Source organism: Nilaparvata lugens, chromosome 5, assembly GCF_014356525.2.
Source record: "Nilaparvata lugens isolate BPH chromosome 5, ASM1435652v1, whole genome shotgun sequence".
Taxonomy (NCBI): domain Eukaryota; kingdom Metazoa; phylum Arthropoda; class Insecta; order Hemiptera; family Delphacidae; genus Nilaparvata; species Nilaparvata lugens.
This window is the reverse complement of record NC_052508.1, coordinates 31874293-31900072: the sequence shown is the minus strand read 5'-3', so window position 1 is coordinate 31900072 and position 25780 is coordinate 31874293. Positions and strand designations below refer to the sequence as shown.

Here is a 25780-nt window from a genome sequence, read left to right as displayed (position 1 = left end):
CATTTTCAGTACCTTCCCTCAAGCTACCAAGGTAACCCTACATTGTCGGGTTAGAACCTTGGTAGAGTTGTGGGAATCATAAGCAACAAAAGTAGAAAATTAAATTTACTAATATTCGTATGACTTTTGTATTGGTCGGGACTCCCTGACGGAAGTTTCACCTTTCCTGAGTATATAATTGGAGCCATCAATAGGCCTCAAGAGCCGACAGCTTAACGTGCCCATCCGATAACATGGGAGTTACCTGACTAAAAACGTTTGTTCATATTTGGGTTTGAACCCGGGATCTGCAGGCTGCTAGGCAAGCACTTTCTCCACTAGACCACCCCACAGAAACAGATATGCTTATTCCGTAACAGACTACTACAGAAATTAACGAATATTACCTCTTTTCATGGATCCATGCTCGGACCTCGCGTCTCCCTTCTCTTCAGCATGAAGCAGGGGCGGCGGGGTGTGCGCCCCACCTCGAGGGGTTCCCCCAGGCGGGGGATGGGGAGGGGAACGCGGCCTCTTCCCCCCTCCCCAATCACTGCCGCCTCCGTCGACCCGCCAACCACCCCTCGCCCCCCTACTGCCCCCGGGGTACATGTCCCCTCCCGCACCACCGCGGTGATAGCCGCCTCCACGCTCGTACGGCGGACTTCGGTCGCGACTGTGATCCCTGCAGCATAAAAGTTGAACAATCAATGAACAAGTTTTTTCTGAAAACAAATATAATACAGTACCTAATTAGTGATCTTAGATGTAATGCTATGAAGAACAAACCAAATACAGTGGAATTTTGATTATACGGTCATTTAAGGGGCCAAACGTTTAATGACGCTATATCAGAGTGACACAAAAAAGGTTTTAAAATCTTGATTTTAAACCGAGAAAACATTGAAAAGGTTATTTAGTAAATACATACTTTAACATATATATTAACTGAATCTTATCTAAAATCTCAAGTCTACAAATCAAAATAAAGTATAAAATGAACGAACATAGGCCCTAATGTCTAAGTACGAAAGTGGAAATGACAATAATTCACAACTTATAAGCACGATCATAAAGAAGTCCTACTGTACAAAGAAGTCTCTAATTTTCTTCTGGAGTCCTCTCAAATAATTTTTTCATCCGTCATGTTTAAAAGATGTTGATGTCTTATCAGTTTTCGATTCAATTTTCTTGACGTTATATAGGAGGGTTTATAATTTACCGACGGTAAATCCGAGGTTTTTACAATGTAAGTTACTTACAATTTGGGGGGGGGGGCTATAAATAAATAATGTTATCCGTATCCGTGTTGAAGCTTCAGCTGAGGCCGCAATACACAAGTTAAATTATTAGCAACTAACAAAAATAGTTGAAGGAGTCTCGATCAACACTACTACACACAAATATTCTTCTAGATAACTGCCAATTTCTTCAATCATTGGGCCATTGAATAAAGTTGAGCATTTGCTTATACTTCTAAAATATGGAGCATTTGCTTCATTTTCTATGAATAAACGTGAGCAAAACCTTTTGCTCGTGCACATCAAAAAAATAGTTTGAGCATTTGCTCAAAAGTAAAATCTTATACTCAAAATTGTATCAATAAACGGGTCGATGTCAAACGAGGCAAATGACAGAAGAGTCCTGCGACAGTCGAGACCAGCGACGGTAGAGACCTGCGACATTCGAGGCCAGCGACGGTAGAGGACTCCTGAAAAAGAGGCCTCAAATGTCGCCTGCGTTAAATTTTTGTACAGACTCGACAGTCGAGACCTGCGACCGTAGAGGACTCCTGAAAAAGAGGCCTCAACTGTCGCCTGCGCTAAGCTCTCCAGAATGGCAGACAGCACCAAAAGAATTATCATTTAATTAGTATGGATTTACCAGCAATTGAATAATATATTATATCTCATTATTCCTTCCATCTTATGAATAAGTATTGCAACTTTACAACTGTAAATATACCTTAGTTGCTTCTTCATAAAATACGAAATGTTCAAACTCGTAATAGTATATTTCGCACCTAGAGTAGAAAATGAGATTTTTCCGGCTCGAAATCGGTTTTTAAGTCCGAGGCCGTAGGCCGAGGACTAGAAAAGATTGAGAGCCGGAAAAACATTTTTGCCCGTGGTGCGAACGATATTTTTCGCCACACTACAGGTATTGCTGACAAAATAAATAAAGAATACAAAATAAAGAATACTTGTTATCGTACCTATCTCTCGATTTTAGTGGTAGAAGATTTGCAGTCAGGATTTCAGATTCTTTTAAAATTTCACTTGGAATATCACGGGCGTCGTCATCTTCAAGCATTTTTTAAAATTTGGAATGCGCTAATCAACAATAAATAATTGAATAAAACTGGTTGCGAAGCGAATGCTGGATTTGTTTGATTTGAAACTCGAACTGAAATCATGGCGACTTCAGCTGAAGTGGACACTCGCCCGATCTAGCGGATGACTTAACTACGGACTTCCATGACCGGCTGGAAAGAGACCACTTTCTGGCCTAGACCGGAAAAGAAACCCTTTTCTGACGTCAGACGAGAGTCGTCTGCAAACAAGGTCTTTCAGATCTACGTAGGGACTGGAAAAAAGCTGCTTTCTGTGCAGTGTGGCGAAAATACCTTTATGATTCTTGGATGTCAAATTCTCAGTACATTATAGATGTAGGATATTATTCTAAAAATCAATATCCTGTTACAAATCAATAACTTTTATTAATTTCACACATTCACATTTTACATTTTCTTGATCTATACATTGAGTTTTTCTCGTAAAAACTAAATTGTTTAGTGATTTCATTAACGATGTTACTTATGGAATTAATCACATGATGATACTTCAAAATAGAATTACCATCGCTACAATCTCATATCCAACACTCGGCCATTCTGACAAATTGGCTTGCCCTCAAGCCATAAAATAAATGAATATGAAAAGGATTACAAACATAAACAAAACATGGAAAATAAAACAAAGATAAACAAAACACACAATATGAAACGAACGTGAACAAAACATAACACTGCATTACACGCAACACTGCTTGATAGAACTGACTTTCTGTGGCTGTTGAGGTACTTTGAATTGCTTTTTCATTATTTTTCTTCTCTTTGTTGAGTATGCATCAACTCATACATATTCTTAATTCTATAATTATTCTTATCAATTTCACTTTTTCCAATACTAGCCAATATTTCTTTTTCATTTCTTTCTAAATTCATACCTTGACTTTCTTCAATTTCCACATCTTTCTCATCCCTCCTCATTTTTTGTAAATTCTCATTCCGTTCTCCAAGTTTTTCATTAATTTCATAACTTGATTCAATTCCATTTTCCTCTACACTATTCCATCATTACCCTCTTCCTTCTTCTTTTCACCATTTCCAATGTGCAGATGATTGTGGGGTACAGATTTTAAACTGACATAACCATTAATACTTTCAAGTTTTTGATCATCAATTCTCAATAATTCTTCACTGCAATGATTTGACAAGTTATCATTACAAGGAATCAGATTAAATGCTTGTAAATTTTTAGACTGATTTCGGTATTCAAATCTAGGTTTTGAAAAATGTTCCAACTTACCATGGTTAGAAATCAACTCCGCGTCAAGACTAACTTCTTGATTGTGATTATAGTTACCACAAACTCTGTTTCGAATTCTATGATACCAAAAGAGATTCTATGAAGAATTCTACGAATTCAATGAAGATGAAGATGATGCATAATAAACAATGCATGATAAACAATCAACAATGAAGATGATGCATAATAAAGAGTTAAGTGTATGGAATTAATGAAGCGGAATAGGTTGGAACGGTATTGATAGTATTGATAGATTGGACAACACAAATTCTTGGATATGCGGATGATATAGGCATACTTGGAAGGTCTCTTGCAGCCGTGAAAAACATAGCATTGGAGTTGGAGCAAAGCGCATCGGAAGTTGGTCTGGAGATCAATGTCAACAAAACTAAAGTATTCAACCAATCAAGACGTAACAGGAATTGGCTTGGGCCATTTCTGGAATATGGTGGGAAGAATTACCAAGTAGTTGACAATTTCACGTACTTAGGAAGTTGTGTGACCAATTGTAATGAGGAGCAAAAAGAAATTCAAAAACGTATCCTTGCCGCCAATCGCACATTTTTCTCATTACTGAGCATACTCAAGAATAAAAATGTACACCGGATATGTAAAATAAAGCTCTATAAGAGTATAATAAGAACGGTGGTTTGCTACGGTAGTGAAGCTTAGACTATCACAGCCAGAACAGCCGGTATCTTGGATGTGTTTGAGAGAAAAATTCTGAGAAGAATCTATGGACCGGTTTGCGAGGATGGACAATGGCGCATACGTACGAATGCTGAATTGAAAGAGCTTTATGCAGAGCCCCAATTATCGGCCCACATAAAATTGATGCGCCTCCGATGGGCAGGGCATGTGCAAAGAATGCCTGAAACACGAGTGCCAAGGAAAGTGTTAGTTGGTCAGCCTGGAAGAAGACGATCTGTAGGGAGACCAAGGGAGCGATGGGAGGATAGAGTGCAGAAGGATGCTAATGAAATGTTACAATTGAGGGGATGGAAGAGAGCGGCGTTAGATAGAGATGGATGGAGGCGTATTTGTGGTTGAGGCCAGAGCCCGATTTGGGCTGAAGCGCCATTGGAGAGAGAGAGAGAGAGTATTGATAGTATTTTTGGATAGATTCAACTGCACTTAACCATCAAAACACATCTCAGTTCTTCCCAGTTCTTTGAGTCTATAATAATTAGATTGATGTTGTCAGTTAGCAGAATAAATTCATTTGTATTGGTATTGTGCAGTCTTCAAGTTCACCATGTCTGCTCATATTTCGAGAAGAGAAACGTTACCTGAGTCGTCGTGATATTAGCTCAGATAATATAAATCCTTAATCCTGTTAGTTAGGCACATTTTCAATGTCTGAGTTGATATACAGTAAAAATACATGTCTACTCTATCTGGATCATGAATTTCAATTTCAATAGTCTAAAAGCGTTTAACCGTAATTGCGATTATAGGGAATGTAAAATCTGTTTTTTAGAATGGGTTTATATAATATGTTCTTATCAATTCAGATGAGAATTCATATTCATCAATGATAAATTCATCATTGTTTGAAATTGAATTTCATGATACAAATAGAGTAGACATGTATTGTACTGTACATCAACTCAGACATTGAAAATGTGCCTAACTAACCTGGGGAATTCCCGAGACATCTAACAATAAACGACATGTGTAGGAGCAGTAAAGCTAGACAATAAAAGGGTTTCGGTGACACTTCCCCAGGAAAAATAACAAGTCAGGAACAATGCTATTCTGTACCATCAGTTTACAATGACCCAGAAAAAGAAAGATATTTCTTGGAAAATAATATTCTCATTTTCTTCAATTTGTCATGTGGTGGAACTGTAAATAGCTTCCATGAACCCCAAGAAAATAAGTGGAGATACAACTTGAAAAGGGTTTTAGAGTCTAAGAAGGATATGCAAAAATTAAATATAACAGTGGCATATTTACTAATCAGAGCAGGGCTACGGAATCAGCTTAAAGTTGATGTTTTCCCAGAAGAACCCAGAATTGAAACTTGGTCGTTAGAAAGACGAATCGCTCAGAGTGCGAGGATGAAAGAGTATTGGAGGCGAAAGCGGGAGACCAACGTAGATGATAATAATAATAATAATAATAATAATAATTATAGCGTTTATGATAATGGTTAATGGTGGATTACTGTGGTCCTTAGATGACCCAAACAAAATAAATGAATGAATAGTGTTGTACATTTCTTTCTTTCTCATTGTTAGTCTAGAGTTTAGGGTTGCAGCTGTCACGTAATCATTTTTGTAGCATCATCATCGTTGGTTCATAATTATTCATAATATCAACGATACAGCTAACTTCAATTAATTCTTCACAGAACAAAAATGAATGAACGGTCGGAAGATAAAATGCAATTTGTAATATTATTATTATTTATTTTATTTATTATTTATTTATTAGATAGAGCGAATAATACAATAGTCGGAAAAGAAAAAACAGGCTATTGCCCAAAACTTATTCAATTTCCTGATTTTGTCACAAATCGTCCAAATATTATGTAGGTTATGTTCACTTCAATTTCAACACCAAATCTTCAATCTATTCGATAATACAATATTTTTCTATATTTACTTGAATCGGCCAAGTTTAAACCGTTCATGATCGTTGGAAAAGGTTATCATGGATATAATTTTCACTAACACTCCACTGGAAAGATGAAAGTGAAAGTGCAGTTGAGAAAAGGAAAAGATATAATGAAGAAGTTCAACAAAAAAGTTAAGAGGAAATAGAATTAGAGGATGAAAAAGAAAGGAAAAAACAGAAGAAAAAAAAGAAAGAGAAGGAAGAGGAGTGTGATTCACTAAAATTTGTCAGTATTTCCTATAAGTTGGAGGATAGTTGAAATAAAATAGATAGTTAAAATAAGTTACATAAGAAAGTTGGTGGTGAAGGGAAGTTGTAAGAGATGTGTGAAAAAAGGTAGATGAAGAATTGACTATATCTATTTCGAATGCTATTGTTGAATTTCTTTGAATAAGAATAATAATACTATTATTAACAATAATAATAATACAGAACGGTGGCTCTGTTTCAAATCAATGATTCATCGAATTGGCTATTATGAAGGGAAAACTCGTGTGAGAGAGAGTGAAACGTGTGAGAGAGAATGAGAGAGAGAGTGAGAGAGAGAGAGATTGTTTTATTCGCTGCTTTTATTAAAACCTCTCGCATTGAAAAAATTTTCTGCAGTTATAATTATTGCCGATATTGAATTATAATTACGTGTCTTATGAAAAAATATCACCGACAAGACCAAATTTATAGAGTACAGAATTGTTCCAGAAATGCTTGAAAATACTGGAATATAATAAAGTTGACAAAAATAGAAATAATTGTCTAAAAATATCAAAACCCAATCGGTGTCTAGGAAAGATTGTGGTATCTGAAAAGATTTTGATTGATTACTGAATGTTCAGAAGAGAAATTATATATGTTTGTCAGTTTTCAGCTAAATCATTCAATATTTCATTTTATCGATAGTGTAGTGAGATTTTCTTGGAAAGAATCGTAGGTAATTTCACGATCTACAGCTGAAAAACTGGCGCGCCGATAGATCGATTCAAATTTTCCACTTCGACTAGCATTCCTGGCACTATTCGCATACAGTAAATGTCCATGCTTCGCTGCCATATGTAACTACTGGCCTGATTACTGTTTTATAGAGTTTTATTTTAGTGTCACGTGTTATCAGCTTGGACTTAATTATTTTAACATTTGCAAAATATGCTCTATTACCACTGATTATTCGTTTGTTTATTTCTTCAGACATTTTATTTTCTACATTCAGCTCTGTGCCTAGGTAAACGAAACTGCTCACATTTTCAAACAAGAACTGTCCTATCTTAACTGGTTCGTTTCTTCTTCTTCGGGCCTGTACACTTGACATTAGCATATACTTAATCTTAGATTCGTTCACCTTAAGTCCTAGTGGCTTTCCTTCCTGCTCTATCTTTAAAAAGTCTCCTTAAGTGTAGCCAGATTCCGGGTCACCAACAAGATATCGTCAGCATAGGCATGAATTTGCTTTGATTTATATATTATTGTGCCTCTTGGGTCCATCTCCCGCATGACCTTATCACCTTTTGCTCATAGTAAAATGGCGATCACAGCCAATAGTTGAGAACTATAAAACTCTTTTTAGATTCAACCATGCTATATATCACCATTATCCCTACAAAAGAATAAATACAAAAGATAGCCATCACAAAATAGGAAATAGGCATTTAAGAAGATGAGAATGTAGACGATTATAAGTAGCTATTGATATTATAAGAATATGCTGAAGATTATTATAGAGATGACATTTTTCACGCTATTATTTCAAAATTCTAAACTCAACTAACCTAAAACTCTATTCTTAAATAGAAAACAGAGCAGACGACGCAAACAAAAGCGGTGCCCCCTACTTGCATATTTAGCGCTTCCGTGAGCTATAAATACAAATTAAGGCTACAAAAGCGAATCAGCTGATGAAAAATCTTTAAAATACGTGAGCTCACGTATAATATACCAGAGTTCAGGAGCATAAGATAAGAGTATAAGGTAAAGCTTATTCATATCAAAATGAGCAAATGCTTTTGCTTCTACCTTTTGCTCATGAGCAAAACCTTATGCTCCATGCTCTTGCTCATGAGCATTTGCTCTGGTTTTATTCATATGGGCCATTATTCCATTAGTATACGCTTCTAAAAGTTGTCCCAGGAACCTAACACCTTAGACCAGTGGTTCTCAAAGAGTCGGGCACGACCCCCAAGGGGGGGGGCGCGATGAATGCTCAGGGGGGGGGCGCAAAGCTTGGTTGGAAAAATGTTTTAAATTTATTTCTAAAATAATCACGATAAGCAATCTTTCTATTTTTTAAATTATATGCGAGTAATTTTTACTCATAAAATATTTATATCAACCGTATTGTCAAATTCAAATTCTCAATCAATAAGTGCTTCCTCAACATGATAGAAAAAGATCAACCTCATTGATCTCCAAAGTGACTTTGCGCTTGAAATGAAGTTTGAAGGATATTCTCTTACATCCTTATGGATTGGTGTGCAAAAGGAACACCCAATTTTGAGTAAAAAGGCATTGAAGATATAGACTCCATTTGCTACAATTTACCCGTATGAAACTGGGTTTTCTGCTCTAGCTGCCATGAAAAGTGAATATAGACCAAGACTGGATGTGACCCAGGAACTCAGAGTAGCCTTATCGGAGCTGACACCTCGTTTCAACAAGCTCTGTGCGAAAAAAACAAGCTCATCCTTCACACTGACGCTCTTTGTATTGTTAATTTCTATGAGAAACAAAAATAACAACTATGTACTATAGTAGCTGTAGTACCTGAATAAATAATTTATTGTTTGTATAGAATTTGTTGTTATATTATGATTGAAACTATTGCAACATTTGTTTATGTATAGAATGTGCAAAACTCAACTAAATTGAGTGTAAAATATGTATGTATAGAAGTCTATGCTTATACATGTAGGGGGTCCGGCTTACAGCTGAATTATGCAGGGGGGGCTTGAAGTAAAAAGTTTGAGAACCACTTCCTTAGACCTATCACGATATTCTACACGCTGATGCAAACATTAATACTGTCCGTTATCTTCTCGCAATCAGCCTGTTTGGTTTTATGACTAAAACCGTAATATATTTTGTAAATAAATGAGCATTTTCTAAAAAAGTCATTATCCTTATAAAATTAGTGTCTACCAACCTATAATCGCGGTCGCCACGATGCCTGCTGGACTCTCTGTCCTTTCCACTTGCCGACCCCCCACTTCCCCCCGTCCAATGCATCTTCTCGTCTCCCCCCCGCGCCTCCCACGCCAGCATGCTGTCTCCCTCGTAGCCATCTTTGCTTCCATCGTAGCCCGGCTCTGCGTGTCCTCCCTTAAAAACGTCATTGCAACAATTATCAGAAATATTATTATTAAGATACAGTATTTTTAGAAATCACTTTTCAGAACTTTCTAAGCCAAATACGCATTTACTGACTAGTAACCAATCAGAACTTTTCTAGGAGATGGCTGCCAAGCCACCAAAGCCTGCAAGCAACCAAGATTAAGGATCGTTCATAAATACGGTTATTGATATTTCAGATTCATCTATACAGAGTGTTCTGAAAAGGTGCCCATAAGTCAGGGCGTGATTCCTCACATCAAAAGAAGACAAAAAGTTCTATTTAACATAGGTCCGAAAATGCTTAGTTACCAAGTTATACAGTGTGGAAGATTTCGTCTTAATCTCTGTGCCCCTGCTGAAACGAAGCCCTACGGGTAAGCCTATTTGTTAGCTGTTAAGATGTACAGTTTAACGTGCGTTCTGTAAAATGAACTGAGAAATTGAATAAAACCGTTTCCAAACCTTTAGCTTCAGTAATTTTCAAGATATGTGACGAAATACGTGAAACTTGGTCCCGAAAAACAAGCTCCTTTAAGGTTTGAAGCAGATTTACTAAGTTAGATGTGCAAAAAACACAAAATATTTTTTTACAGAACTTGTGGAAAATTTAATTTCGAAGAGAAAGATGTAGAATAAATCTATAATAGGCAAACGCAACCTTAAAAAAAATAATCTTAATTACATACAAAACGCATGAAAAATAGAGAGCTTAACAGATGTTACAGGACATTTATACAGATCACAGGCGTAAGCAACATAATAATCTATACTATAATAAAGGAAAGAACTGGCTTATACACGTACGGAATATGGAAATTATGTTTGACACATAATCACGTCTCAGCTACTGGACTGATTTAATTGAAATGTTGCATATAGATTCTTAATCAACCGAGGATTCTTATAAGCCTATTTCCAATTCTTCTAGATTTCATTACGTCAAATTTTCAGTTTGTCAAGTTTTAAAATAGACCCTTGCGGAGCACGGGTTACCTGCTAGTATCGGAATAAAATAAACTATATTGAGATCCACTTAATAGTCAGTAGAAAAGATAGGACAGTAGGGTTGCCGATTCGCTGCGTTACCACTGCTCTTTATGATAGATATTTCTTACCTGAGACCACTGATCCTGATAAGGGTAGTCTTGATGGGGATGGGCATAGTTGTCATCATTGTAAGAGGCATTGTACGGATCTCTTGGAGGTTCAACCATGTACGGATCTGGCGCTAGTTCGCCAACCTGGAATAACACACAGTAGAAGATTGAAACGTTTATAAAAATATAGTAAAATGACTATTTATTATGATATGCTATTATAGCATGAAGCATGCTAGACATTCTTGTTATTCTAGATATTTCTTGTTCAGTTGTCAACAGAAACTTTTATAAGTTGTCACATTGTCAACAGTGGCTATTCACTTGACCGGCTGCCCGGTTGAATCAACAAACAAATGTTAATATCGCAGAGCGTAATCAATTCAGAAATTCTAAATCTAACTAATAAGTTTGACAAAAATTTGTTTATTTATTGTACAAAGCACTATTATCATAATATAATGATCATGACCATGGAGGAAAAACTAGGTTGAGCCTGTACCATCTCTCCCAAAATTTGACAAAAAGCTAATGTTGTCTAATATTGGGTTATAAAATTTGAAATTTTTTGGAAAATTTTGAGTTTTGAAGGTTGACGTAAGAAATAGAATGTATGGAAGTGTATGAATGTATCAAATATAAGAATCAACCAATACATTGAAAACTTGTTTTTATTTAATTTGGTTCTCAACTTATTTGAATTCCTAGTTTATTTGGACTCAAAATTGGACAAAACGTATTAAGTGATGAACATAATCTATTTTTAGACAATTTCTATCCAAGTTTCGAAAAGGACTTAAGGCTTTAAGCCTCATGATACTTTCCCAATCATTCATAGTTAAGAATTATATTGTATCTATCAATGTAAAAATAAATAAATAATTATTAAGTAAGAAAACTTGAGAAATATTGCACTTATTTGAAAATTATAAAAATAAAATCACAAACCTACTTACTATGAGTACAGCTGAATGAATCTTGATTATATTGGAAATTTCATATTCAACAAAATGGTAATTGATAGATTATACAGATGATATCTGATATGAGAAATTCGTTACTTTTCAACTAAATTCATAACAATATATTTAGAACAATAGTCCAATAATGGAGGTTAATTTCAACAATAATATTAAATTCAATAACAAATCAAGTCTGCCCACAGTTATTTCTTGCAGGTGAACTGGATCCTTAATATTGAGCAAAGTGCAATTGATTTATTTGATTGATTAGGTTAGTTGATTTACCTGTGCAATGGTGACTTTGATAGGCTAGTGGATTTACCTGTGCATGCTGCTGCACCCATTCAGCGGTGGCCGCATTGGAGGCGGGCCCGACAGCATCGGGCGGGGGGCGCGAGCCTGCTGCCGGCACTTCGGGGATCACTGCCTTCGCCAGGTAGCCGTACACGGCCAGTGTGATCGTAGTGTACCAACCACGCAGCACCAGCCCATCCGTCGGCACCTAACAACCACTCATTTCATCAAATTTATTTAATACGAATTCACATTTTGGATTATTTCTCCATAATTGAACAATCAAAGATTTATAAACCATATAAATGTGGATGTGACAAAAATAAAACTTTGTTTTTCACCATTTATGATATATACATTCATAATATATTGAAAAAATCACTTAAAATTACAAAAAATAATAATTGATTGAATTTTGTTAATTCGATTTGCGTTACCACAAAACCTTTTTGGTTTGTGTGCTGGCGACGAGTAACAAAGCAGTTCGAAAAAAAAGAAACTTATGTTCAATCTGTTATTCATTTTCACTTCATTACTGAAGCCTCTCAATATTTGCCATCGTTCTATTATGGGCCGGTTTCCGAGCTCGGGATTTAGCTAAGTTTAGACTAGACTTAGTTAAGTCTAGACTTTAAACTCTGGAGTCAGAAAATTGGCTTTCCGAGTCAGAGCGTTAACGTAGTCGAGGACTCAAATAGACCCTAGAGTTTAGAGATCACGTTAGACCCTGGAGTTTATAATTTCGCTTTCTGAGTGAAGGGCTCATAAATCCAGGACTTGAATTAGATTCTCGCCTCTTTCCGAGTCAAGGATTTATCAAAAATCGTCAAGTCCAGAACTTAAAACAGCGTGATTTTAAGCCCTCGACTGGGGTAGGGTTTAAATTCAAGTTCTAGACTTAACTGAGCAAACACAATTCAGTTATTGTTTTGGAGTAGATGAATGGACAAATAAATGTCATGGAATACCTAAATTATTTGAATTAGTCCATCTAAATTCATAATTTATAGTTTGCAAGTTTATTTTGGTATAAAGTTCTTCATAATATTATGCTTAAAAAACTAACCTCACTAACCTTATTTTACGACTGTATGACATAACCTAGAAATGTTCAAGGAAAATAATACAAGGATTACCTTGGAATGGCCATCATCACATCTCCCAATGTGAATATTATTAATCAATGGCATATTCAACATAATAATAAAACAATAATAGATTATTATTCCAGTTTTTTTTTCAAAACATACTTTAAATTTTTATTCCAAAATCAATGGCAAGGATCAATGATAAATAATAGCATAACGTAAATTAAATGCATATTTTTTTATTCATATCTCAAAAGGTTAGGTTTGCTTTGAATTTATAGATCTACACAATGCAAAGAAATCGAAACGTATTTTCACAAAATAATTGTCACAAAACAGTTTGGAGAGCATTTGAATTATCCCGCTGCAATCAGCTGTTTTGCTATAGGCCTAATGCCAACAATACAACAGCAAAATATTGAGAACTTCCCTCATGTTTACTGCCTTAAAGTCCTGGACTCAAATAAGTCGAGAACTCAAAAGACCCAGGAGTTTAGAACATAAACCCGTGACTCAGAAAGTTGATTTAAACCCGAGAGCTTATTTCAGTCCCGGACTCTGTAAGTCCAGAACTTATAGATCCCGAGCTCGGAAACCGGCCCTAAAAAGAAATATTTTTCGCTGTAAACTGGAGCACAATCAATATTCTCTTTGAACTCTTACATTTGATTATTAATAAAAATGGTTTCTAGTCTGAAATTCAGATTATGATACAACAGTGGTGAAACATGTGGTTCCTTCGAATCTCAAGATTGTACAAAGATTGACTCTCAATACAATAATTCATAAAACTGTATAATTTGATAGGTGGAATCCAGCTGATTTTCCCAAATCATATATTACGAAAGGGAATTTAGTTTAAAAATACTCTTTGACAATCAGACTTTTTTAAGAGATTTTAAATTGGACTTTGGACATAGAATGAGTGAAAAAAATTTTATGTATCAAAAAGGTTTTTTGGATACTTACCCTTAGTTCACAATCCAGATGAATATTCCCATTCTGGTTGTACTCTACACCACCAAGACTCTCAAATACTGAAGCTCCTGGTTTTGTCAAATCGTTCACGAAAAATTCAATCTCAAACTGTGATGGATTGGTGGCTCTGTGGGAAAAAATAATCTTGTAAAAATTGTTCTTCTGGTGCACTGATGAGGTGATTGAATGATTGGGATTATATTCAAATGTTCAATTCTATTCTACTGCCAAATTTACAGAACATAAAATAAATTATAAAACCTACCCAAGTCTCACGCCTCCGGGAAAATCTGCTTGAACTCGTGCACCCAGCGGTATAATTCGAACTTCAGTTATGCAAACATTTTTAGTGAACTGGACAAGATCCAAGTTCAATTCCTGTAAAACAAACAAAAATTATTAGTTTTAATTAATTAATGCGCAGTGAATAAGTTCAAAAAATTATTGTGAAAGAAAACATGTAGAGTGAATGTGCACATCACTCCCGTAGTTTTCAGAAATATTGTAAAATATGTTGATACAATGTCATATTCTTATTCGGCCAACCCAAGGTGTGATGTCGACCGTGCTGATGGGTTGTGCTTTTATATGGTGTCTCTAACGGTGCCTGCTGCATACCAGGCGCCCTCCTGTAGTATTTAGCCTTGCCTGGACATGCGAGGCTCTGTTTGGGTTGACTCCACTTCCCCAGCTCTTCATGGGAACCACATGAACAAACCAGAAGTTGCCTTGCCTTCAAATCCATCGGGATCTGACCAACAGGGCAGGTTCCTCAACCTGAAATTGATGCTTCAGGAACACAGGAGGTTCCGTTGCACTCTTATGTAGAGGCTATCAATATTGAAAAGGCTACTACTGATCACGACATGGATGACGTAAGCTCAATCACACCACCCAAACTAAAGAGGAAGGATAAGATTCTCAGACGACTGCTCGAAGAAGGGCGGCCATTCAGGCAAAACTTCTTGTAAAAGTTGAGGCTTTATTGACCCTGCAAAGTTTCGGAGGTGCAAGAGGCTGATTGAGGGTGGCCAGTCGCCAGGTGACCTAGAGGCAATTTGGTGACCAATCCCTCAGTGGAAGGACCTACAAAAAAGGCCAGGAGTGGAACTCACATATGTCACGAGTTTGCGGGTGGAGAGACCAAACCTCACCACTGCTCAAGGAAGGGCGGTCTTTCATGCAAAACTTCTTGGTAGAGGTGAGTCTTATGGCCCTGCAAAGTTTCGGGGGGAGAAAAACCCCAAGACACCAGAGGTGGATGAAACTCGAAACTCCAGGCACAAATGTAGGCCAAGAGACTGAGTCGAGGGTGACGAGGTGCCCTAGAGGCAATTTGGCGACCCCTCACTAAGCGGAAGGACCTACAAAGAAGGCCAGGAGTGGAACTCACGTAGGTCACGAAGACCAATCAGTCTTAAGAGACTGCCAAGCTTATCACACTGGATTGCGAGAGACTAGGGGCATGAAAAAGGGCTCTGTTTGGCTACAACCAACCAGGTGATAAATGGGATGTTAGTATAGAGAAAAACTACTGTATATTGTAAAGGACACAGACAGGTATTGGTTTGCCCAACTAACGTACTTGGGAACACAATAAGCTCCGATTGACGTGTGGCGTTCTTTGAACCTTTGGATCCTTGAATCCGTCCCTTCAAACATAGCATTTAACATAACATAAGAGACTGTCCCAAATCTGTTTCCTTTTGCACAAGCTGATGAGATATGTGGCGGGAGCATACCTAGTTATGATGTATACATGCACTTTTCCACTGCCATATATCCATATATGGTAACCTATACTAATGTGGGGGTTATTCAGCCAAGGTTGAGGACGTGCTTGAGTTACAAAACGGGTTGCTAGGATGATTACTGCAAGCAAACTTCTTGCACATTGAAAGCCCATTTTTGTTTGGCTGGTATTCTAACAGTAGTCAGCCACTTCCTTTTTCTCTGTCTTATGTAATTAGCCTACGTCAAGAAGAATCAACACAATTTGTTTATTGGGACTGATGTACATGACCAGAACACTAGACATCGAGAGCTGTTTGACATCCCCAGGGTGCACCTCCGGAGATCACGGGTATGCTATAGGAGTCAGCAGTATGCAACATCAACAGGCTGCCTGCACGAGTAAATCAGTTGGATCTTAGCGTGTTCCACAGAATTGTGACAGTTTTCTTGCGAGCCACGGTTTATTATAAGGTTTAGGAGTTCTATAGTGATGACCTGTTTCAGATGCGTTCTGGCTGAATTGCCATTAGTTAAAGATCCCTTGAATGATAACTAAGTTTGAGTTAAATTTATCACTAAAATCTTGATCAATCAGTATCCATTTTATTTTTATTTACGACATGACGCCATTGATCCCACAAGTGTGGGTAATGAATGAAGAATAAGGTATAAGAAGGCGGTAGAAAAGAAAGTGGCAACATTGTGTTCCTATTTTTCATTTTATTTTTTTAGGATTATGTAAACATGAGCTAGACTTGTGCGTGGGATGATGATGATGATTGGACCTTCAGCTTTAGATGGGGTTTGAGCCACCAGGAAGCGATCTTCGAACTCATAAATGATATTTCGAGGCAATCGGCTCTTCATATTTGAATAAATTAATTAATGACCACTTATGCCTAGGCCACACTGTTGAAGAGTCGCTCGCCAAATTGCCAACACGAGCGACTTCCATTTATTCCTATCCACACTGCAATGTGACGAAAAGACGAGCGCCTCATCAAGATCAGTGGTACAGTGTCTCTCGTCTACACTCGTTATTTCTCCACAAACATCGGAGTGAAAGAAAGAGGTGGCATAATAGCAATCCACATTCTTGCGCTCGTCGTAATTTGTAAGTAATCGGCAAGAGTGAATACCCTACAACGGGAGTAGCAGACAAATAGAGCTTTACTTATTTTATCGAAAGCTCATCAGTGCGACCTCGAAACCAATCGTTTTCCACTAACCCTAACTTTTTACTGACTTTTTAAAGTGAATCTCACTTAGTGGATTTATTGCAAAAATTTCTTAAAGTGAAGCAATGGTTTGATGCTCATTGATAGGCTAATTCTCAATGGTAGAGTAGGCTATCCAACTGGCGCTTAAAGATATCGGTACGACAGTCAAAAAAAGGAAGTGATGCAAGTGAAATGCATATCTTTTCAGTGCACAAGTGCTCAGCTGTACAGTTTTGAAAGACGTGACAAAAAACATTGGGTAAGGCCTTGAGTTGTTAAAAAATTAACTAAGCTATGTACTAAGCTAGGTACAACAGAAATGCCTTATATAAAATATAATACAGTAGACTACATGCTACATACTACATGCAATAAACTATAAAGCTTACAGATATTTAAAATATAAGTTAGATCTGATTAGATTCAAGTAGGCCTAACTATCAAGTAACATTTATCTGAATAGTTAAGTTTATAAAACCTATATAAACCCAAAGTTTGGCTAGGCTAGTAGGCTACAAACATGAATTTGTATAATGAGTTTAGTTAAATTTTTTAAAACAAATGTTTCTTTCAATTTATCTAACAAAATGTAATTTTAAATGAATGTTAACAAATTAAATTAAACAAATGTGGCAGCTTCAATCAATGGACTTGGAAATAAAGCCGATGATTGAGATTTCAAGTTAATAAATTAGAATTTGTATTAGTGATTGTAAAATATTACCTCAGAACTTTCATGGGAAAAAGTATCGAAGAAAAGTAACTCGGACTCCTCCGGCATTTTCATATTGAAAGCTTTTCATCAGAGTTAATGTGTTTGTTTCCACACTTTGACAACAAAATGGTCAATGTTACCATTGAAACACATTTGAGAATTCTTGAAGTCAAATAAAATAAAAAACAAAAAACTTTTTTAAATATACAATGTAGCAGAGTCTGAGTAAGATTTAAAGAAATAAAAACCAATATTTAAAACTCAACCACAAAGTAAAACTGAATCTCTTGTTGTAAATCTAGTGCTCGGTGGCTCGGTTCTGCTCTATCGTCACAGAATAGATAGATACAGAGTGGAAACTAGCAATCAAACGCCTATCCAACCACAAAGTAGAAGGACTACTTTCTTCTCTGTGATTCAACTAAAGCCTTGTACACACGTCCGTACAGATTCGCGCGAACAATCGTATGTACATATGCCTCAACATTCACTGTACGTCCTTGTGGACGCGATCCACGTTTGCCTCGGCATTCAAAAAGCTTGCAGACGAAACGAAGACATGGTAGATGTAGATTTTCCACATGACAACAATGGCGTCATTTCATCATTGAAGATAGTTATCACAAATTGCAGCAGTATCATTCTATTTCAATGACTTATATAATAAAATCAAAAATAAAACTTGACAAACGATGTTGGTGGGTTAAACGATTGTAGGTTGAAGTAAGGAAATAAATTGCTACATGACATAAGATTGACAGTTCAAACTTTATTAGGTTGTCAAAATATTATCTTGTTAATATAAGTTACTGAATCTAATTCAACTAGTTATCTAAACAATAATGATATCATCATGAGGGAATCAATAACTCCACAAGAACGATTGGCTCTAACTTTGAGATTCTTGGCATTAGGCGATTCATTTGTTGGTTTCCAATATCTATTCTGAATCTCAAAAAAAGAAAATTTCTACAATAATTCCAGAAGTTTTGATGACTTAATCAAAGCACTTAACACTGTCTCACAAAATTGACAGTCTTCTTTAAGGAAATTAGCCATAAATTGAATCAAATACTAAATTGCTGCCCATTTTAAACTAACTCTGCTCATACACATGACAAAACAAGATTCTCCAGAAGATTAGCTTCAAGATTTACCTTCAAGGGAATACTAGTTCAAAGTTTGAATAAATCTCTCTATAGATAGCCTAGCTATCTAAAACGTACAATATCATATTGAAGATTACAATTTTAATTAACAACTCTGATTGATAACATGAAACAAACACAAGATGATTTGATAGCCACAGTAAAATAATATTTGAGCTATACTTTCTTGTAGGAACCCTGTAGAGGAACTTTTTTCACTTAAATTATGCAGTTCTAAATTTGTTAATCATGATACGAATTATATACTCCATGCATGTTTCTATTTAAATATTTGACAATCCACATATCCTACAAAATTACAAAAATCCTACAATTTAAAATTAGTTATTGGATCACAATTTGATTTGTCATTCATTAACCTAATTCATTGGAATTAGGTTATGACGCCTTCAATGTTTACGTTTTGCCTCACCCGTATGGCAAAATCGCGTCCACACGTACATTCAATGCTCGCCCGAGGCGCCTTTGAGCACGCCAAAATACTGACAGGGTTCCGGTTCGCCCACATGCCTCAGCGAACAGTGTCCACACGTGCGAATGCAAGCCCATACCCGAGGCAAACGTACGTGTGTACACCGTTTAATGCTTTTTACATTGAACAAATACTAGTAGTTCTGTGAACAGTAGACCTCCCGCTCAATAAGTTACATTGACCTGTTGTTATGTTTTCTCAAAAATTCATAAAAATTTATCAATTTAAAATGTCTAGAAAAAATCCTAAATAAATAAAGAGCTTTCTGTCCTATCGAACCGTGACGTGTCGTCCCGGAATGTGAGTGTGAGCGCTGTTATCAGGTCTGGCTGCAACTGTCTACAACATTATGGTTGAGTTCTAAGCCACTGTTCAATTCCATCGTGTTTTTTTTACATTCAGTAAAAAACCTGATCACAGATCAGTGATCACCGATTAGTGGCTTTGAACGGGTTTTCATGATCATGACAGCTGATGTCTCTTCTGCTTTTATATTTCTAAACAAAACTAGAACCCTAACCTATTTCATTTGTAAAATCAATTAAAATGGAAAACCATCAAGTGATTGGAGTTGTTTTAAATGCTTTGGAAGATAATAATGTTAATAATATTTTAAATGTTATTCCCGCAGTATTGGACCTGGCTATGCCTTTGCAACAGCCGAATCTGTTTCATAATATTAGAAGGAACAGACCTAGAAACGACAATTATTTTGAAGAAACTATTCCTTTATACAATTTTGACAATTTTAAAAGTCATTTTCGTATGTCTCCGCAAACAATGGAGGTAAAGTTATAAGCATTTTTGGTAAAATACTGTAATGAAAGCAGTACACTATAGCATATTAAACGTCTATTAATACAATTCACATAAATGATACTTCAAAATTTACCAATAAAAAGATGTTATGCTTACCTTTCAATAGTCCAAGATCCAATATGAATTAAAATTATTAGATAGTATATACGGTATTCTTTTACTATAGGTTCAGTTTTAACATCAATTAATATTGCTTGCATCATTTAATTACTTAACTTACTTGTGGATCGTTTCTTTGTTCTGGCATATTTTTAACACTAACACAATAGTGACCCACAAACAGTCCCCTACATCCTATTTCAAAATAAATAATATTGTAGGTTTCCTAAGTCTTTTATTTGAGCTTTACGTTGCAGGTATTAATCCAAGAAGTTGGGCAAGTTCTCCGAGGGCATCAGCTTATTGTTCCTCTTCAAAAGAAAGTACATTTTGTTGTTTGGATGCTAAGCAAACCTGAATCTTTCTTGGCCGCTGGTGACAGATTCAGCTTTTCCAAAAGCACCGCACATCAAATTTACACAGAGATTGTATCTGCACTTTCTGGAATAGTTAATAACCACATTACTTGGCCTAATCCAGAAAAACAGTTTGAAACATCACAAGTTATACTGATGATCACAGATATCTGCTAATAGACGCTCTATCTATTCGCCTCAAAAATAGCCTGGGCCTAACATTTTTTGGCTTTCCATTTTATAATAGTGAGAAACGTCTATTAGGCATTTTCAGTCAACGGTTACACTTGAAAATATAATTTTTTTTTCAGATAAATCACTCACTGACAGGGCTTATGACATCTTGAAGCTTTTTAACAGCTCATAACGTATGTGAGGGTACCTTATTTAAAGGCTGTATTTATCTTTTTCGGATGCGCTATTGCATTGATTTGTTTGTTAATAGTTACATATAATTTGAAAAAAAATATTAATTAGTGGTTTGAAATTCAGACATTTGTAAAACATAATTTAACTTGTAGATTTTTTCTGACTTTGTTTAAGCATCTATGTTGTGTGTGTGATACTCTCATACTGGGCCTTTTACAGGTATTTCAAGTAAGATCTCATGGATTTCCTGGAATAATTGGTGTCATGGATTCAACACACATCAAAATTAAACAGCCAGTAGATAATGCACATGATTATTACAATAGAAACAAATATCATTCAGTTAATTTGTTAGCTGTTTGTGATCAAAATTGTAAATTTATCAATGTAGCCACTGGCTTCCCTGGAAGACTACATGATGCAAGGGTATTTAGAGTTAGTGATCTAGGGCAAGCTCTTGCCAACGATCATCACCAGCTGGTGTTCTCAGATGAACGCCACCTACTTGCCAATTGTGCCTACCCTTTGTTGCCGTACATTATGACACCATTTCAAGACAATGGACACTTAGATGACATACAACATAATTACAACAGAAAATTATCATCTGTTCGGTCAACAATAGAACGCGCTTTTGGACGATTGAAAGGTAAATTCAGGAGATTGAATTTATTAGAATTGACTACTCCACGCTTGATTACCACTACCATCATTGCAGCCTGTATCCTTCACAACATTGTTATAGAAAATGATGGATTAAGTGATGACGAGTATGAAAACGATGAAGATGAACAACCCAATGTCCTTGAACATCAACATGATCATATCCAGGCCAATTTAAAAAGAAATGCTATTGCTCAGGCATTACCTTAAGCATATGAAGGAAGAGTTAATTGTGAAGGAAGAGTTTTGTTTGGATTTGTGTTTGGAAATTTTTGTTTAAAAAGATAGAATATTATGTAAGGAAATAATAATAAATACCGTACATTTTCTCAGTGTTGAATTTCATTAAATTGTATACTGTAATAATGAAAGGCACCTCTATTGTAATGGAGCCTTCACCATAATTTAAAAAATATATAATTAGCTATTATTAAAAACTATCTTATATTATTTGAAGTGCACTTTCATTCAATGACAGTATTAATACTTACTTGGAATAATACTGCTATTAAACAAGTTTGGCCACTAAATAATATAGCTTAATGTTTTCTAAAATTTGGAAAAGTGGATGATCCACCAGTTCCCAGATGGGAATATTGTAAGATTGTGAGTTGCAAAGCATTTGATGGTAAAGCAAAAATTAGCTTTAAATTTTCAATAAAACAATGGAAATTTATTGAAAAAATGAAGAAAAACATTTTAATTAAGACGAAACTTTTATTTGAATCGAAACTTGATATTATTATGCATGTATAATGATGTTTTAAAGTTGATAAGAAGGTGTCATAAGATGTATCTGGATTATTATCTAGAGTCTGAGCCCATGCTCGCTTAGAAGATCGCAGTAGTCATTCAATTGATGATGTGGCCGAATTTATCATAATATTCACTGTAAACAATCCGGTTACCTATTCAATTACTTGTTTCAAAATTACATCATTAGACAGAAATTCCAATTAATATTTCTCAAACTAAGACTTTATCACAATGATTCATAATTAATATTTGAACAAGAATTTGCTAACTCACTCTACAATTTAGGGCCTTGGTGAATTTATCTGGTCAAACTATTCGAGCTATTTTCCATACTTCATGCTTTTTAAAAGTTACAATTATAAAGTTTAATCTTCTCTAATACCAAGTGGGACAATTAAATGCGATTTTTCACATGTTTTATAATTTTTTCACGAAGACAAGTCTGTCAACCAGGATAGCTTTTAGAGAAAGTCTTTACTGTCGAATGGGGGAAAAATATTTGCATAATTTTGAAACCGGAATTGAGATGAAATAATTATTTTAGAAATTGTTATTGCTCGGGGATTCGTCTTACTCCGTATACTTTTAACTGAATCAGCTAATTGAAGTTCAAATCAATGATAACGGGTGCGGCAAAGAGGAAGGACAGTTTTAAAAAGTCATAAAATAGTAAATTTTCAATCAAAAACAAATTTATTGATGCAATCAGGTTCGCAAGGGAATACTTTTTGAGACAGTCAAGTGTGGAAAATTAACTATTTTATGACTGGGTGATAAATGAAGAGAGGGGTGTGTTGAAACGGAGGAATGAGAACTGTTATATAGACGAAGTTGTAACAGAAGAGGGAACGGTTTTGAGAGGAGGTTTTGAGGTTTCCAACTATTTTAATACATTTTTTCAGGAGGCTGGCATAAAGAATAATGTCTCTGTACAATTAAATGACAACATTTTCTCTGACTCCTATGATGACAGAACAATTATTGTGAATAAATTCATAGCTGCTCCTTTTACAAGAGAGGAGATGGATAAGATATTAAATAGTCTAAAAGGTAAAAAGTCAACTGGTCTGGATGGGATATCCACTATGGTGTTGAAGTCTTGTAAAGAATATTTATTAGATCCACTCACCCATTTGGTAAATGAATCTTTGAAGTACGGTGTATTCCCTGATAAATTAAAAGAGTCAAAATTAGTACCCATTCACAAAGGCGGTGAGGGAAACGTTGCAAATAATTTCAGACCTATTACTCTTGGGAATTCTATTGGTAAGGTTTTTGAGAAGTGTATGATGTTTCGCTTTGTTGAACATCTTGCTGAAAATCAAATTCTGGCCAAGGAGCAGCATGGGTTTCAGAAAGAAAGATCCACAAAGACGGCAATTGTATCCATTTTTGAGGATATAATTGATATGATGGATAAGGGTGAGAAAGCTGTTGGAATTTTTCTGGATCTAAGCAAAGCTTTCGATTGCGTTGATCATTCAATTTTGTTAAGGAAGCTGGAGTTGGTGGGTGTGAGAGATGTTGAACTGGAATGGTTCAGGTCCTATCTCCTGGATAGGTCTCAGTGTGTGGAAATAACAAGGGAAGTGAAAGGGAAGATAATTCATTACTTATCGGATAGAGTATCAGTGAAGGCTGGTGTACCACAGGGCTCTATACTTGGTCCTTTGTTGTTTTTGCTATATGTAAATGATGTGCCAAAAGTTATATCCCAGGGTAGAGTTTTAATGTATGCCGATGACACATCATACATTTGCAGCTCTCAGGATGCGAGTGTGTTAGAAATAGAATCTTTCTTGAACATTAATGCCATAGCCCAGTACCTCTCTCAACTCAAATTAGGAATTAATGAATCAAAATCCCATTTTTTACTATTTAAACATAGAAATAATTCCAGGCCAGATCAACTTATTAATGTACAGATAAATGAAAAAATGTTAACCAGCCTCATTTCGTGAAATTCCTAGGGGTTGCTCTGGATCAGCATCTCTCTTGGGATTTCTATACTGATCAGCTCTGTGGGAGGATTGCATCTGGAGTCTTTGCACTCCGACAAATAAGAAGATTGAATGATACCAAACTCACAATGGCAGTCTACCACTCACTCATAATGTCACACATCCGCTATGCCATTATTGTGTGGGGTGGGTCGTGCCAGAATTTGGAGAGGGTGTTCAAGCTCCAAAAAAAAGCTGTTAGAGCGATCAAAGGTATTATGCCTTTAGAGTCCTGTAGGAACCACTTTAAAGAATTAGGCATACTAACCGTTCCCTCTATTTATATCTATGAGGTGATTATGCATGTTAGAAGACAGACAATGACTAGAAATGCTGATTCGCATGGATACAATACTAGAAATAGAGGAGACTATGCTTCACTGTATCACAGAACAGCTCTTTTTGAGAAGAAACCTACATATATGGGCCTTAAATTTATTAGAAAGCTTCCTACTCACTTGAAAAATTGTGAAGATGTCAATGTTTTTGAAAAGGATTTAAAAAGTTTTTTGATGCTTGGAGTATTCTATACCACAGAAGAGTTTGTGTGTAGAGAGGGTTCCTTTGTGTGATTTTTTTCTTCTTTTTATGTAATACTGTATGTATTATAAATTTTTGACAATTCCTATACTCTGATTAGAGTCTCTGGGAAGCTTTAAAAACAAACAAACAAACAAATTATTAAAGACCTATCCAGGTTGACAGACTTGTCCTCGTGAAAAATTTCTAGAAACATGTCAAAAAATTCCCACTTAATCGCACCTTGTCCTGTCTTGTTTTGATTGTCCATTATCTGTGTAAAAGTTCTTTTCAAATTCCGAAATTTGTTGTCGACCATGTCATGGGTCACCGAAGTGTGCCCAAGAGCATGGAATTCTCCGGCAATGTCCCTCCAAAGGTTATTTTTCTTCTGTTTCGGATCGTGAAACTGCGCTTTTCTTCTCTTATACCCTGCTAGGAGCAGGGTAATCTTTTCATGCGTCCATCTGAATTCTGGAGAACCTGAAATAAATACAAATGGTGAGTTTTCAAATTGGATAGAAGTTTACATTTGAAACAAGTCATCAATGGGCCTTACAACTGTCATATTTCAGCCGGGACCGACAGTGGTTCTATACAAAGTAACAATGGTTAGTGTCCAGTGCTGGATTTTCCACTAGATCCACGCCTTGAATGCAAAATTTAAGATGTGTTACACAGTTTCAAATTTTTCAAACTAAATTGCAAATATAGGCTATAACTTTCCTAGTTTCAAATTTCAAATTTTGACACAGTATCCAGCTCTGCTGGTCAAAGATAAAGCAATCAAGCCTCAATTAAGTAAGTCAAACAACAATTAAGTGAAGAATATGAGACGGTAAGAGTTTTAAGAAATGTTTGAAATTATCTTCGTTTGTTAATAATATTAATAATAATAAAAGACTTATATAATAATAGATTTATTGTTAATGCTCGGTTGCAGAGTCCTAACATTAGTTAT

The 25780-nt window shown here is 35.8% G+C and overlaps 2 protein-coding genes across 3 annotated transcripts in view; one reads left to right on the top strand and one right to left on the bottom strand.

The window, feature by feature from the left end:
- LOC111049712 (protein virilizer) overlaps nucleotides 1-17945 on the bottom strand; it is an 87017-nt gene extending 69072 nt beyond the window's left edge. For both annotated transcript variants that reach the window (XM_039428175.1, XM_039428176.1), the window contains exons 1-7: nucleotides 17607-17945; nucleotides 14194-14306; nucleotides 13920-14055; nucleotides 11891-12070; nucleotides 10625-10750; nucleotides 9322-9497; nucleotides 387-664 (exon numbers count right to left, since the gene is read on the bottom strand). In XM_039428175.1, the coding sequence (XP_039284109.1) occupies nucleotides 387-664; nucleotides 9322-9497; nucleotides 10625-10750; nucleotides 11891-12070; nucleotides 13920-14055; nucleotides 14194-14306; nucleotides 17607-17669 (1072 nt within the window). In that variant the 5' untranslated portion in view covers nucleotides 17670-17945. The remainder of the gene's footprint in view (nucleotides 1-386; nucleotides 665-9321; nucleotides 9498-10624; nucleotides 10751-11890; nucleotides 12071-13919; nucleotides 14056-14193; nucleotides 14307-17606) is intronic.
- Nucleotides 17946-19570: 1625 nt separating this feature from the next.
- Nucleotides 19571-22855, top strand: LOC111049774 (putative nuclease HARBI1). The gene is made up of 2 exons (XM_022335938.2): nucleotides 19571-20024; nucleotides 21101-22855. Exons 1-2 carry the CDS (start codon nucleotides 19785-19787, stop codon nucleotides 21752-21754), a joined length of 894 nt encoding a protein of 297 aa, XP_022191630.2. The 5' UTR covers nucleotides 19571-19784; the 3' UTR covers nucleotides 21755-22855.
- Nucleotides 22856-25780: the final 2925 nt, after the last annotated feature.

What these genes read in the sequence shown, in the direction of transcription:
- LOC111049774 (XM_022335938.2), top strand. Translation starts at nt 19,785, where the DNA reads ATGGAAAACCATCAAGTGATTGGAGTTGTTTTAAATGCTTTGGAAGAT. An exon ending in TGTCTCCGCAAACAATGGAG is followed by an intron (nt 20,025 to 21,100) that starts GTAAAGTTATAA and finishes GGCCTTTTACAG; the next exon opens with GTATTTCAAGTAAGATCTCA.